The sequence below is a fragment of the Sinohyriopsis cumingii genome, chromosome 11, assembly GCF_028554795.1.
Source record: "Sinohyriopsis cumingii isolate HCF-2022 chromosome 11, ASM2855479v2, whole genome shotgun sequence".
In the NCBI taxonomy this organism is placed as follows: domain Eukaryota; kingdom Metazoa; phylum Mollusca; class Bivalvia; order Unionida; family Unionidae; genus Sinohyriopsis; species Sinohyriopsis cumingii.
Genome location: NC_142971.1, coordinates 50,243,464 through 50,259,170, shown reverse-complemented (window position 1 = coordinate 50,259,170; position 15,707 = coordinate 50,243,464). Strand labels below are relative to the sequence as shown.

The 15,707-nt window shown below is 35.4% G+C and overlaps 1 protein-coding gene across 1 annotated transcript in view; it reads left to right on the top strand.

Moving 5' to 3' along the window:
- The window catches only part of LOC149788426 (protein DD3-3-like), a 35,847-nt gene extending 24,058 nt beyond the window's left edge, over window positions 1-11,789 (top strand). Inside the window, exons 7-14 of the mRNA XM_089974409.1 lie at window positions 767-940; window positions 1,738-1,925; window positions 2,380-2,610; window positions 3,381-3,551; window positions 4,004-4,239; window positions 7,105-7,312; window positions 7,695-7,812; window positions 8,862-11,789. Of these exons, the coding sequence (XP_089830535.1) occupies window positions 767-940; window positions 1,738-1,925; window positions 2,380-2,610; window positions 3,381-3,551; window positions 4,004-4,239; window positions 7,105-7,312; window positions 7,695-7,812; window positions 8,862-9,176 (1,641 nt within the window). The 3' untranslated portion in view covers window positions 9,177-11,789. The remainder of the gene's footprint in view (window positions 1-766; window positions 941-1,737; window positions 1,926-2,379; window positions 2,611-3,380; window positions 3,552-4,003; window positions 4,240-7,104; window positions 7,313-7,694; window positions 7,813-8,861) is intronic.
- Window positions 11,790-15,707: the final 3,918 nt, after the last annotated feature.

Sequence of the window (15,707 nt, the reverse complement as noted above, 5' to 3'; positions counted from 1 at the left end):
TGTCCCACGAAAGACGACCAACATGACTTAAAAATTGGTTAACTGATTTTCCAGTTGGTATTATTTCACATGATGTTTCGTTATTGATAACATGAATGGGTACGACTATGTGATTAGTATTTAGCAATTATACCATTTTAGAGGTGCTCAGAGTAGGACGTTTTACCATATTCCTTTCACATTTGAAAACTTACTAAGGGTGAAAGGCAGCTAATGTGGGATAATAAAGAAATTTTAAAAATTTGTTGTATTTGCATGGTCTGCAAGTGAATGTGTCCTGTGTTGTTTACTAATCTATTGTTATGTCTTTGTCATTTGATCATTACAAATCATTATTGGAAATGTAAACAGTTTCATGCTGTCATTACAATGTCATGTTATTCTAAAATAATTCTTATCTTACATTGCTTACAATTTTTTGATCGGATTATGATTACAATTGAAATTGATATGAACTTATGAAGAGATGAGGTGAACATATGTGTGAGTTGACTTCTAAGCTTCAACTCTAAAACAAGATTGGTATAAAATAAAAAGAGCCTTTTTATGCATAAATACGAGATATTCTTCAACTTGAATTAAAAAGATAACAGTTTAACCCATATTATGTAATATTTGAAAAGTAAAAAATTGAACATATGTAGAAATTGTCCTTCTGTGCCACATTTTGTATCATATTTTTAAGATATACATGAAAATCTAACTTGTGTCATTTTGATGGGAGTTTTGTGGCTACTTTTTAAATGACTTATTATTTTGACTTTAGGACATAGCTATTATGACGAATAATGCAAAGAAATGTCCTTACTACCAGTCTGAGAGTCAGAATGTCAAATCACGCTGGGGATGTTACTTCTCGTTTGAGGATCTAAACAAAGCCAAGTATCTGATCAACAACTTCCCAAAGAAAAGTCTTCCCAACAACAAAGAAGATTGTGAGGTACAGTTGTAAACTTATTAGGTACAAATGTTATCATTTTCATTACCTATATTGTATATCTGACAGATTTGTTGTTTTGTTGTAAACCCTACTGTCGTGTAAATGTTTCTTGGCATAGAAAGAATAATCACTCCGTATTGACAAGTAATCTTTCCATTCAATTTCGTATTATTATTGCAAATCTACCATGCTATCATGCTATATATATATATATATATATATATATATATATATATATATATATATATATATATATATATATATATATATATATATATATATATATAATCTTTTGTATTGCCAGTTATCTCAGTTATTATTTCCAATGTTATCTGTTTAGTGTTTGTTAATTAATTTATTTCGTACACATGTATTCTTTCATCTTTCAGGCAGCATTTTGGTATGTTACTAATGTGTGGCCTCTACCACTTGAATAATATACTTGATTAAATATTGATTATAATCTAGTGAATAAATTATGACATGAGTATTGTAACGTTAGTGCTGTATTATTAGGCATTTCTGTATATTGTGAGCATCTCCTCAGACCAAACTTTACGTAGAACGTGTCATCTCTGACATCTGCTGGATATTTTTAAATGCACGAAATCAAACTTCTGTAACACAATATGCTTTGATTTATATTTGAGGTGCATCCAAAACGCGTGGAAAAAAGAAGAAAGAGCAAGAACAACATAGGATATGGAATAATTAAAAACTGCACTTTTGTTGTATTCTATTTCAGGGGGATAGAACTTGTTTGACAGCAAGAAGACACTATATTTTTCTCCTTTCAGAAAACAGTGGTTATTGGTATTAGGGGAATTTGGAAAGAGTTTCCAGCACATGGATTACCACAACCTGACTGCCGGGAGACAGAATTTTCTCGAGATAATCACCTTGGTAATGGCCTGTATGGTAGCCCTAATATATACAACTGGACCCTGCCTGATATTGATGAAAACAAATGTGTCTTTAGAATCAGGTAAAGTTTCAGACCTTTAAAATTCTAGTATGTCAGACTTTTAACCTGCATTTCCAGATATGGTCTAGTGATTGATGACAAAATAAAATGCATCGAGCATCAAATAGAAATATCTCTTAACTTCCATGTGGAAATTTACTAATGCAAATATTCGGTTTATACATTTGGTATGCCAGTGTGTTTCAGAAGGCTTGTAGATGTGCATGGAAACTTCGTAATACAAATATCGGGTGATAACACCAGATGTGCCTGCAGGATTTGGATGACCTTTCGATTTACCTGCAAATTTATTCGGATAGATGATTGATGTATACAGTAACACCTACTTTCATGTATCTGAAGACGAAAATATGGGTCAATTCAAAAACATGTATTATGTTTAATTTATATCTGTTATAATATTTGGTTTTGAAATATTGCTTCATATGTGAAGAATACTACTCTCATTTTACAGGTACAACATATCTACTGAAGATTATGATAGCTGGAGTACCACTGCTGAATACAATGGAAATCCCACTAAACTCGATATGTCAGACAAGTATGGCTTCCTAAGTGAAGAAGATGCCAAAAAGAGAGGCTTTGTCTTCAAAGGGAATCCAAATGTCAAGCTCTTTGCTGCTGCCAACTTTGAGCTTCAGCTTGCTATGGATACTTCGCAATATGGCCGCACATTTCAGGACAGGTTTGCAGCGCTGAATTTGCTACTGCGTGAAAACTGTCATTTTAACCTTGATTGATATAAATCATCATCTCTACTATCATTATCATCATCAAGCTCATAATCTCTACTAACATAATCAAAATCATCATTATAACATGTGCAAGTTATTGTCACTTACCTTCAGTACATTAAGAAAACAATGCTTAGTATAAGGGAAAGTTCTAATGTTCTTTACAATGATTTTATTTCAAAACTTGTGCAAATCATTGAAAACAAACTTTAAATATCATTGACATCACCCAAATCATCATCATCGTTCTCATAATAGCTAGTGCAAGGTATTATTACTTTGAATTAATTGTATTAATAATAATATAATTTGGTATGTAGAATGGTCACTTATTTTGTCCAGTGGCATATTATAGGAAGGATTTTAAATACATATTTACTGGTATACAGATATAATTATAAGTCACTGGAACCGATAAAATTTGAATTGACAATTTTTGGACAAGTGAAAAGTAACATTGAACAAGTAAAGTTTCTGACAAGTGGGTGAAAACAAAATTTAATCAACAGATATTATATCAGTTTTCATTAGTGTCAATATATCATTTCTCGTTTGTTTCAATATATCATCTCTCATTGGCGTCAATAAATAGATCAGTGTTCATTTGTGTCAGTATATAATTTGTCACTGGAGCACAAGTGGTAATGAGTATTGTGGTATTTATCCGTGTCACTGCTAGATACATTTAACTGATTTCTCTGCACCTCTGTTGGTGTTGCAGGTCCCATGTTTTCTCCATAATGCGACGACCAGACAGTTTGAAAGGAGCGGTGGTCCACAATCTAAATGTTCGCGGAAAACGTGGCAACATTGTGCAGGTTTATCCAGCAGTGGAGTACGACTTTGTCCCGAACAATCTGAACATCATGACAGGAGACTATGTACACTTCCAGTACGTATCTGCTGCTAGCAAATCGAAAATACTATTAAAAAGGTTATGCAAGCATGGTTGACACTATAATGAAAATAAAATGTTCACTAACATACTGAAAACACCATGTTCACTTTCATAATGGAAATACCATGTTCACTTTCATATTGAAAATACGCAGTTCACTACCATAATGAAAACATCATCTTCATTTCCATACTGACAATAATACGCTTGCTACCATATTGTAAACACCATGCTCACTTCGATGCTGAAAATACCATTTTAACTTATAGTAAGCAGCTGCTGCTACCACACTGAAAATGCTTTATATTTTTCCCCTTTGTAACTGTTGCCATTCAGTTGGAAATACTTGCTCATTTCCAGTAATTGCGTTTTATTTTAAAACATGCATGCGTTGTAACTGAAGCAATGAAGATACGTATTCGAACGATCTTGCGCATTTATTATAGATGGACAGGGTCAGATAAAAATCCCCCAAATAATGCTGGCCAGGGGAAGGCTGGGACTGACCGTAACAATGCACTTCTCCTCACACCTCAACTCTACCCTGAGGGAAATGATGTTCCTTTTGGGCCAGGTCCGGTGTTTGGTCACTATGGGAACAACTACCCCAATAGTCTGAACAATGCCACTTTCCTGGACCTACGCAAAAATGATTTAATTCAGTTGTCTTTCCTCAAGCCAGGTAAGTGCATTTCTTCATGCAATATAATTGCTTACCACAATCTTGAGTATTTATTTTATTTCAACAGATTGTATTCAAAACAACAGACAAAATGTGGTTGAAAATATTTTGTATCAGAATCGACACCATAGGACTGATTAATGTGAGCAGAGTGGGACTTCATTTCCATTAGATGGTAAATAAAAATAGTATGTATATTTGGTATAGACACATCTCTGCTTCCTGACACCCTTTCAATGTGGTACTCAAGTGCAATGGAGATCAGACTCACTTTTTTGTTCAGTCTGTGTTAAAAACGGTAAGACATAACACTTTTCAGAGATGAACTGTTTCGGTTGATTTCAGGAGTCCATTAAGTGTCAGGGGCTCCATGGCTAGAGATGCATTATATCAATATATTTCAGGAGTCTATTAAGTGTCGGCTGCTCCAGGTCAAATGGCACAGATGTGTATATTTATAAACTTTGACTTCTGTCTTTTGTGTGCATTTTGGAATCCCAATATGGTTATTAAGGTGGAGGTTATTACGTGAACTTTTAAAATTAGCAATGAGAGTGACATGGTAAGATAACGTTTGGCTGTAGCTGAGATACATTTGATAGGCAGTAGGTGAAGTAACAGTATATCTACAAGAGTTAATGTGGCATTCCTTTTGGTAAATATGTGTAAAAACTAGTTATGTTACTGAGAAATCAGTTTACTCTGTTAAATTAGTAGTATTAGACCTGGTACATCCTTGGAAGTCATTTAAACACTGTGTCCTCTTTGTGGATTAATCCTGTAAGTCATACAAGATAATCATTGTGTGTAGGTCAAGCCCATGCTGAAATGATGGTAATGAAGGGGCTGCTGTTCAATTCATCCATCATTCTGGTTCTTCCATCAACATGATGGGTCATTCCATTATTTTTAGTTCACTTTTTTGTCTCGAATGATTGCAGCTAGTGTGATCATAAACTAAGTAAGAGAAATAAGCAAAACCAAATTGTTTTAAAAACTTAACAAATAATTTAATTATCAAAGTTAAAAATAAAAATGTGAGAGAAACTAACAGCATTATGAAGTGAATCAAAACTAATCCTAACAGGGTTCTTTGAAAGTCCAAGCAAGCGAAAAGTTCCGTATATATTTCAGAACAGGAGATCTACTGGCCCACCAGGAATCGTGCCGTTGTCAAGATGGCATTCTTCAGACCACCTTCAAATTATTCACAGTAGTTCCAGAATAATATTATATTACAAAAAATAAGAACTTTATATTTCTACTGAACAGTCCGAACAAATATTTTCCTGTCGAATAATATCTAAGTACAACATAAAACACGTCTGCAGATTTACAATAGGAAGACAAGAAATGAGGATAACTCCAAAATTGGAATGAATCTGATTGCTCAGTTCTCCATTTATCTACACCTTATATTGTGACTATATTTGACGACACAACCCACTTGACAGATCTTACTACTCAATTTATCTTGAACTTTCCTAGTCATGTGATTTAGCCCAACTAATGAGAAGTTACAGCATTCTTCTATAACCTTCCAAACCCAATCAATGAGAAATTAACCCAAAGTCGTCATAAAGTCTTAATTTTAAAATTATTATTAGTAATTGTCAACACATGCGTGAGCATCAGTTTATAGCTCCTATATCATTTTACGCTCTCAACGAACCCTGTCACATAGGCAAAATAATCAGTACAATTTACAGCCATGAATGATTATTACAAAAGTTAGATAAAAGTCATGTACCAGGAGTAACAAAGATGATATACGTAACAAGCGCATTTCAGTTTTGACCTACATCTCCATTCATTGAGATATGAATCCTTTCATCTAGAGATTAGTATGTTCATATGAGATATATATATTCATGAAAAGATCAGTATTTTCATCCAGAAATCTATCCATTCTGTATGCTTGTCCAGAGATTATTATGTTCATCCAGAGCTCTATCCATCTAATATGTCCAGGCAGAGTTCTATCCATCGAATATTTTCATACAAAGGTCTATCCATCGAATATGTTCATACAGAGATCTATCCATCGTGTATGTTCATCCAGAGATCTATCCATCGAATATTTTCATCCAGAGATCTATCCATTGCATATGTTCATCCATAGCTCTATCCATCGAATATGTTCATACAAAGGTCTATCCATCGAATATGTTCATACAAAGGTCTATCCATCGAATATGTTCATACAGAGATCTATCCATCGTATATGTTCATCCAGAGATCTATCCATCGAATATGTTCATCCATAGTTCTATCCATCGAATATGTTCATACAAAAGTCTATCCATCGAATATGTTCATACAGAGATCTATCCATCGAACATGTTCATCCAGAGATCTATCCATCGAACATGTTCATCCAGAGATCTATCCATCGAATATGTTCATCCAGAGAAGCACATTAGCAAGATTATGTACATACTTCTTAACTGTGATAAATGAAATTTGCCAGGCTCGTGTAGATGGAATGATTAGACCTTCAGGTCATTACATCAGCATTTTTGTACTTTTTTTTTAAAGTTTAGAAAACATTTTTTGACTCAGGCTTTTTTATAAAAAGAATCTGGATGCATGATGAAGCAAATACCAATTAAAGTAGACACAACAGATGTGTTGGATATCTTTGTTGGCACATGTATAGATGATCCGATCAGTTTTTCATAGCATAGTTGTGTCAAAATTTTACAATGATTTTGAACTTTTTCAGACTCAGAATTTATTGTCAACAGTCTTCAAGGACAAAATGTTAACTCTGGATGCTGATAGTTTAAGAATCAGAAGAGACACTTTTTGATTTCCAGATTCTGGTAGATAATAAATCACACGAAGCACTTTTTCCATTTCCAGATACTGCAGACAAAGACCTGAATAATGCTGAGCCTTACTTTAACCTGGAACCACGGAAAGTGACCACTGTGGGCACATACCACTATGTGTGCACTAGGAACAATAACTTCTCCAACAGGGACCAGAAAGGCCGAATCTCAGTTAACAAGTTTCAGATGGAGAATGGAGCTCTGGGATACATGGGTGGAGTTTTAACATCCAGGGATGGGTAGGTCCATTATTTATTTATTAGCGGAAGAAGAATAACCTGTTGTTTGATGTTTTGGAAATTTAATATTAGCTACATACAGATAGTTTCCTCCACGATTCGGTTTCATAATCTGAAAATAAATGGGATGGAAACAAATAGACTTGAACAAAGATGGTCTGAATGAAGTAAAAACACAGATACGGCCATGCCCTTTTCACCATTCGAAATGTATTTCAAATTTGTTTTTCATTTCTTGTAATGTGTAGCAGCTATAATTTGCAGGTTTGGCAGTTGAGCTACATCATATGACATTACACAATTAAACAATAAATGTTTTTGTAGTGTTACTTCCTTAATTCACCTACTATGATATTGATCTGAGTTTTATCAAACATTTCAGTCAGGTGGTGTTGACAGCAGATCAGGGTGTGTTTGACAGGCTGCAGAAGCTGACACTGGAGATATGGCCTAGGGAGGAGGGAGCCAGACGGATGGAAAGTAATGGAGTCAAGCTCTCGGTAAGTCATATGTGAACCTTATCTATTATATCCATCCTGCAGGCAGACATTAATTTATATTATCTCTATTATGCTTTCGCTGTTGATCAGAATTAATAAGTATTTAATCTTCTCAGCACATGTATTATTGATCAAACTATTTAAGGATATTCCTAGAACTGCGTATTCAGTATTGATTAGTCTCTCTATGAATGTTCTATTTGATAAGAATATTCCTAGAACTGCATAGTCAGTACTGATCAAAGTTGTTACGTATGTTCATAGAACAGCATATTCAGTACAGAGCAAGGTTGCTACATGTATTCCACGAACAGCATGTTCAGTATTAATCAAGTTTTTTAAGAATATTCCTAGAACAGAATATTGAGTATTGATCAGGCTTGCTAAAATTAGGAATGCAAAAAAGCAATGAGCCTACAAAGCTAACAAAATGGGTTTTTTTTTTGTGAAATTTAAGGAAAAACCAATCAATGTTACTTGACTAAGATCTATATAATTTGGTAGAAAGAGCCTCAACATTGTACGAGGAGAACAAGAACGACAAATTATTAATTAGAAGTGGAACACAGCTCAAAACAGCTGATCTTTATTGAGACCGTCCGTTGTACTAAGTACAACTGAAACAGCCTGCACAAATCCTCATAACTAACACATATGCAAAGAACTGGGACATGGCATGTAGATCTTAACAAAATCATGGATATATACATTGGTATACAGTTATAGGATTCATTTGAGTATCAGCATAAAGCCCAGGTAGCACCTAATTAAAATTTCATTCATGACATTAAGTAATTCTTTTAAAATCACATCATAAACATAAATATAAAGGTGAGTGCAGGTTTCTTTCCTACAGTTTTGTTTTATAAACAATTAAAAAATCTTAACAATTAACGAAACGAAATGATCACTTGATAGTACTTATTTATGGCTAACTTTTTAAGTGGTGGTCAAAATTGGATAATACTTGTGCATATTATTTTCTGTTTTTGTCAGGAAAAGGATTATTCATATGAAATGTTCTAATATTTGAAAGATAACTGTTTCAGACTAAACAGAAGTACAGTAGCAACTTCGTGGTGATATCACCTCAGACGGAGCTTACAGCTCCTGGCAAGAAGTTCCAGTTCCGCATGCAGACAGATCCAGGTTCAGAAAATGTGGACATATACCTCTTATCCTCTGACTCCGGTTTCTCAAGCTGGAGCAAAGTCGAGTCGAACATCGACAAGGATGGAGTTGCAAGAGTCGTTGCATCACGAGGTGGAGTGTACGTGGCTAAATCAGACAGTTACACAGTTGTTATCATGAAATGGCTTAAAGATGCTAATCTGATCAAACGATCTACACAGGATCAAGCGTAAAACGCCATTAAATGGCCATATGTCACCTTTGAATGAAAATTGCACGGACTTCTCTAGTAAATGATGAATTTTTTTTAAAAAAAATGTTATTTCGGTAAATTATAATACATTTGTTTATATTTAGTGGAAATTGAAAGTATTATTGTGAAAAATTTTCTCGAACATTGCATTGTACAAAAGAAAGAGGACATATTAAACATGTACATGTAGTTCTAAAGCCTTAGCTTGTTATACATAGAGTTATGTAAGTTGTATGAAATTTATAACCAGTCTTTGATGTTTTGTATTTACCATTAATCACAATTTTACAAAGGTGTACTGCGCACTTAAAGAATATTTTAATTTACGATTCAGCTGAATCTTGTATTGTTCATGCATGCTACAACCTTTCAAAACTTGTCAATTACTGTTAAATTCTTTATGATTTTCTTAAAATAGTAACTTCTTCATGACTACATAATGCCTCTTTCCTCCGGATGTGCAAATATTCGAGTTGCACCTGGCTAGTATTAAGTTTTAAAAGTTTAAAGTCCAAGATTTGAAATTTCAGAATGAAAGCTCTCCAAATTATCGGCTCATGCTGTTTTTCTTCTTCTATGATTTTATGGCTAAGAGTACATGAGACTTTTGGTGGCATTTCATGGAAGTTATTAAATAAAGAAACATTTGATCAGGATGGCCTTGATATTACTGCATTTAATCAGTTGATTAACTTCAGGAAGAGACATGATATCGAAAGAAATCGAGGTTTTATATCTGGGTGTAAAGCATGTAAATTGTGACAGTACCCACAATGTGGTCTTGTAATACTGGATCATCAGACCGACTTTTAGTTTGCGTTTGCAAATGATGAGATTGATAATCTGTTGACGTCTCAATTTTTTTTATCAAGCCTGACTTTAAAGTTTACTCAGAGAAACCCCATTGAAAATCATTATAGATGTTGACTTTGTTTTTAAGATTTACATTTATCTGTAAACATATGAGTAATTTTAGTAATATTGGAAATTTTAATACAAATATAGAAACTAATGCTTGAGACTAAATTTTACAGCACTTTGTCAAACCTCAGAATGATACGTATTGCAATAGCAGCTTGGCTCACAACAAACTCAGTGAATACGTTTCAGAATCTCAACAGCACAATATTATTTCCCTTGATGTAAATATTCTTCCAGTATTATTAAGAGCAATAAAATATATTCATATTAAAATGATTCGCGGCGGGAGACATATCTTATATGTTGTCATCTAGAAATAATTAAGGGATGGTAAGGTCATGCATTGTTGTAATATTACAGTTCTCCCATTTCTCTAGAAACAATATTTTCGAAATTCGTTCATTCTTTTTAAAGAAAACTAGTCCTATACAAATTATTCATATAGTCCAATTGCACCTTCGATTCTAATGCGCACCTCCCCTCAAAGATGTGGTCTAAATATGCGATTTTCAGGATCCTTCGAAAACATTTCATCTCTACAGTATGGATTCTCGTCTCTACTTCTGCTACCACGGTCCATGTCTCACATGCATCTAGGAATAATGCAACGGCACGCTGACTGTTTTCTATTTTGCAATAATGCATATTATTCATATAATGTAAATATTGAATGTATTATTCCTCATAACCGTAATAAACACGATAATGAAGCCATGTATCGAGCGTAGTTACGCTTCCAGTTCCATCACTTAATTATCATGTTTCGACTGTGCTATTCATATTTAGTAATTAATATACACTTATAATTGTTTTAAATATAACTTACGAGTCCATTTCAAGTAATGCCCATGTGTATTTTATCGTAAATCTGTATTATTCATTGCATCGTGTACCTTAGCTGTGTCCTCTGCTTCTCTGATCACTTCCGATGAGCTATGTTATCCGCGTTCTGACTGGTCGCTTGAGATGCGACTTCGGCAGCCATTGGCTTTTGGCGGTTGTTAGTGTTGCATTGACGCGTGTCTTAATTCAAATACAGTTACGTTTGAGGGGTCGATGAAGGGTCCATGTAGAGATTGTATTGTAACCACGTTGTTTCAAAACCAATCTTTCCATCTCGGTAAGGTTCGGTGAACTTGACCAGTCACGTCGGAGATACAGATACGCCGTATCCAACACAGTTTGGTATGCATAAGATGTTTATTGTACATACAATGCTGCATTCACATCATCGTCTGTACTTTCCTTGCCAAAGTCCCCATTGGCAAACTTACCGAATTTTAACGAGTTTACTGAGAACACAACCCGGTTTTACCGAGCTAATCTACCCATGTTGTGATGCCTTTATTTTTTTATGCCAAAGCATGTTACTTGCAATATAGCTATTTTTAGTAGATTTTACCCGTTCAGTGTATCACAGCAGTAGGAAAGTTCCGACCTGACAGTTTTACTGATCGCCATCATACAAGTACCGGTAAATACCATCAACACGTTATAATGACCTAAGGGGAACCTCCATTCTAGTAGTAGGACTCGCATGTACTTTTACATAGATTGAAGTGATTTCGTAGATTGTTGTTTTTTTTCTTCTCCATGTAGTAGTCTCGCTTCTTGCTAATTACACTTCCATATATTGAATACTATACATGAATAAAGAAGTCATTTGACCTTATTTCACTCTTTCTCTTTATTACTATCAATCTGACACAATATTTAATCAATGTTATGGTTAGTTGTTGTAGCGTTGTCTCATGAAAGTGATTTTGAGCTCTGAGTGTGCCATCTTTTGCAAATGTGTCATACAGTTTGAAGGTTTTAACTAATGCGCTGCAAAATTGGTGGCCGTGGTGGTACACTTATAAAGGGATACACGGTTGAGGTGAAAGTAAAATGCATGGAATGAAAATAAACAGGAAGTTCTTTTAGATGCATTTACTTTTTAAGATACATATTTATTTGCTAGATTTTTACTGAATGTAACTTCTCATCCTGAGATTCTGCGTTAGACATATATCATGGATGAGTCCGAAGTTAATTTTAATAATGCTGCTGCAGCAGTTGCCACTGGTAAAGATCTCAACATGTCCATTTAGGCTTCGCTGAGTAATATTGATAATTGGCATGATGATGACATTTACACAAATCATCCTGATGATGAGGACCTTTCCTTGTAGGAGTGATTTCAACGATTGGAAGTGGCCTTTATTCAACTTATAGTACCAGGGCTGATCAAACTATGTTTGAACCCCCTTGTCCAGGACAACTGGTTTCCAAATCTTCACTTGCCCCACCTTACTTTTCACTTGTCCCAAACTTCTTATCACTTGCCAAGATTTGATGAGATGTGTGCGCTTAAATGCATACAAATAATAAAAGAAATAATGTACAAGATACTTTATATATGGAAAGAATTTGCATTTGTGAAAATATTGGTTGGTACTATGCTTAGAATGGCATGATTGTTATCCTTTTTGAAACTAACTTCAGAATGATTGCGAAAAAACTGCAAGTCTTCCCTCCCACGTTTCAACAGATCTGCCTGAAAGTGCATGAAGTCACTGACAAATACTCCGGTTAAGTTTCCAAACTGTTCCAGATTGGTATATAGTTTACAATAACTGCAAAACATCTTTCTTTGTAAGTCAATTAAGTCAAGCGAGGGATCACAATCAACCCAATTGGGCAGAACATTTCTGGGTCCTTTAGTTATAACGTGTTTGACATTTTTGCTGCGTTGACATTACGAGGGGCAGGGCATTGAGATATCAATGATGCTGAATATCTTGTAATCATATTAGAATCAGACCAGCTTACAGAGCTTCAATAGGGACACTGGCAGTTTAGTAGATTAAAAGGGTCAGGCGAATGATGATCAAGATATGGATATTTAAAAAACCACTTGCAATCTGTGAAAAGTGAAATTTTGATCTTGACACAAAAGCTGCATTTTGACAGAGAGAGGGCCAGTTGAGGAAAAAACAGAATCTTATTGAACAAAACAAAAATAATAAATATTTCATTTCAGGATCTAAAATTGGCTTTAATAATAATGGAACAAAACACAAAAAACAAGGGATGAAATAAAATAAATCTGAATTAGAACACAAGTAGAATAGTGGGGCGAAGTGGTGACTATGGGACTTTCATGTTAAAAAGTGCCGCAGCCTTTGGGGAACATAGGGGATTTTAATATTGGTGGGCCTGTCTAGGGACAATGGGAAGTTAACATTGTGAATGTATAGCAACAATGTATTGGGCAGGTCTTTGGACAATATGAATTGAACATGGGTGATGTCACGGTACTGGACACTGGCGAAACAATGGCAACAATGTTGCAAGGGGCTGACCTCAATCGGGAGGAACAGTGTTGTAAGGGGGCTGACCTGAATATGCGCTACTCTAGGGACAAACACAATAGAGACATAGACATTGAGACATGGTTAGAAACAGGGTTAAAGACATAGACTAATACAAACAAATAAGCAAACAACTATACAATCGACTTTAAAAACACTTTAGGCAAGAGAGAATAGGCATTTTTCGAAACAATTAAGTGGCCCTGAAAAGGGCCTTTGGGTTTCTTCTTAACACCATTCAGTTAATATAGAGTGCATCTCACAGGTATTTTATCTTCCTCAAACTTCGTCTGACATCTGGACCATAAATTGAGACTCTATTTAGACAGCCTTGCCTCTCCTCATAAATTCTTTGTTTCCAAAGGGGCATCTCTGTGAACTTGGTAATAGCTCATGATGATCTAACATACATTGATTAGTCCGGTGGAACAGCATCGACGATATGAGGGCAGACGATTCTACGTTAGTCCACATCTTGTGACGAGAACAAGTGAATGGAATGACGTTATTATAGTGAAAGAGCGGATCGATTTTTTGCACCAATCCTACCACGCATTACAAAGTTCAGTCACAGTGTGGAGTATGTCTTCCAATCCGAAGAGAGCTACATGTGACCTCACATTCCCTATAGAGGTGCGCTAGCGTCTGTGCGCAGTGAATCGATGTGACATTTGTTAGAACATGACGGAAACTACTATTTGGGACAACAAAATCCACAATCTAAAGAAACACCATGTATACACACCTAAGGACAAAGGAGGATTGGCCCTACCTAACCTGAGTGTAGTAAGGAAAAATCCAATATTTTGAACAGATTTAAATATCTAAATAACTCTCCCCAATTACCATGGGAAGCTATTTACATGTAACTCAGACAAGTGTTATTGACCTCAGCGATTCAGCAGGACATAATGGAACTTCGCTATGACTACTACTATTACTACACCTACCATGGAAAGTGATGATGTGCGTGTCATACCTGGCGGATGTGAAAGCGATGTCGCACATTATCGTGGACTCTTTACTTTTTTCATTGTCAATGTCATCCTCAACGTGAAACCATGCGGTTACCACCACACTGTTGTCATCGATGCCTGAGGAATCTACTTCGGGTGTCATCGTACCCTCATCGAAATGAATCTGCTAAAGAAGAATGTTCTTTCCCTGTGCGTTTGTTTGAATACTGTGACTTTGAAAGTCGTTTCCAAACCTTCCAAGGAAAGTGGCCTAAATATATGGGAGAACCTACCCCGGAAGAATTAGCAAAACCGGATTTATCTCCTTGGACGAAGGTGATAAATTCAAGTGTTTCAGTTGCGGTGTCACTTCACGAGTGGGAGCAGAAAGACTCGGCTTATACGGAACATGCTCAATGTTCTCCGCACTGTCACTACTTATCTTTAGTGGGACCCCAGTATTCCCTTCATGGATCCTTTACAAAAGACCATTCATGGTTTGCCTGTGGAGTTGAGAGAACGCATTTACCGAGAGTTTGTCAAAATACAAGTGAAACGCAAAGAACAATTGCATCGTTTACGTCAACAATATTTTAGCCACTGGTACTTGAATGCTATAAGAGGACTGATTCATTTGAAAGCGTTCCAATGATCAGACATTAATAAACTACCCAAGAGCCAAAAGACTTCGGTTGCTACTCATTCTACTTACAAGGTGTCCATACTACAACGAATTCCAGATTAAGAGTTATAGGGTCACAAAAATCTTCTACAACAATAAATATTGTCTGTAGAGGCAAATTCTGTACAGTGTGGTGTGTGTGACCAAGTGACTAAGCAATGTGAATTTTACACTGGAGAACGATCGGTTCTGTGCAAAAGTACATTTGTTCCCTCCGACAAGAGAAATACATTGCTGTGAATGCCTAGTTTAGAAGACTAAATTCATAATCTTCCTCTAGAGCTGAGGGAACACATTACCAAGAGGTTTTCAAACTACAAGTGAAACGCAAAGAACAATTGCATACTTTATGTCACAAATGTTGGAATCACTGATATCTGAATGCTATATGAGGACTGAAACATTTCAAAGTGTTCCAATGGTCAGACATTAATGAATCACGTGAGATTCAGAAAGCTTTTGATGCCACTCATTCTACTTACAAAGGTGGCCATAGTACACCGAATTTCAGAGGAAGAGTTAGATGATTGCCAAAACCTTTTAAACGAACAAATGTTGGTACAAGAGGAAATTTCTGTGAGGCGTGTTTTATGTGA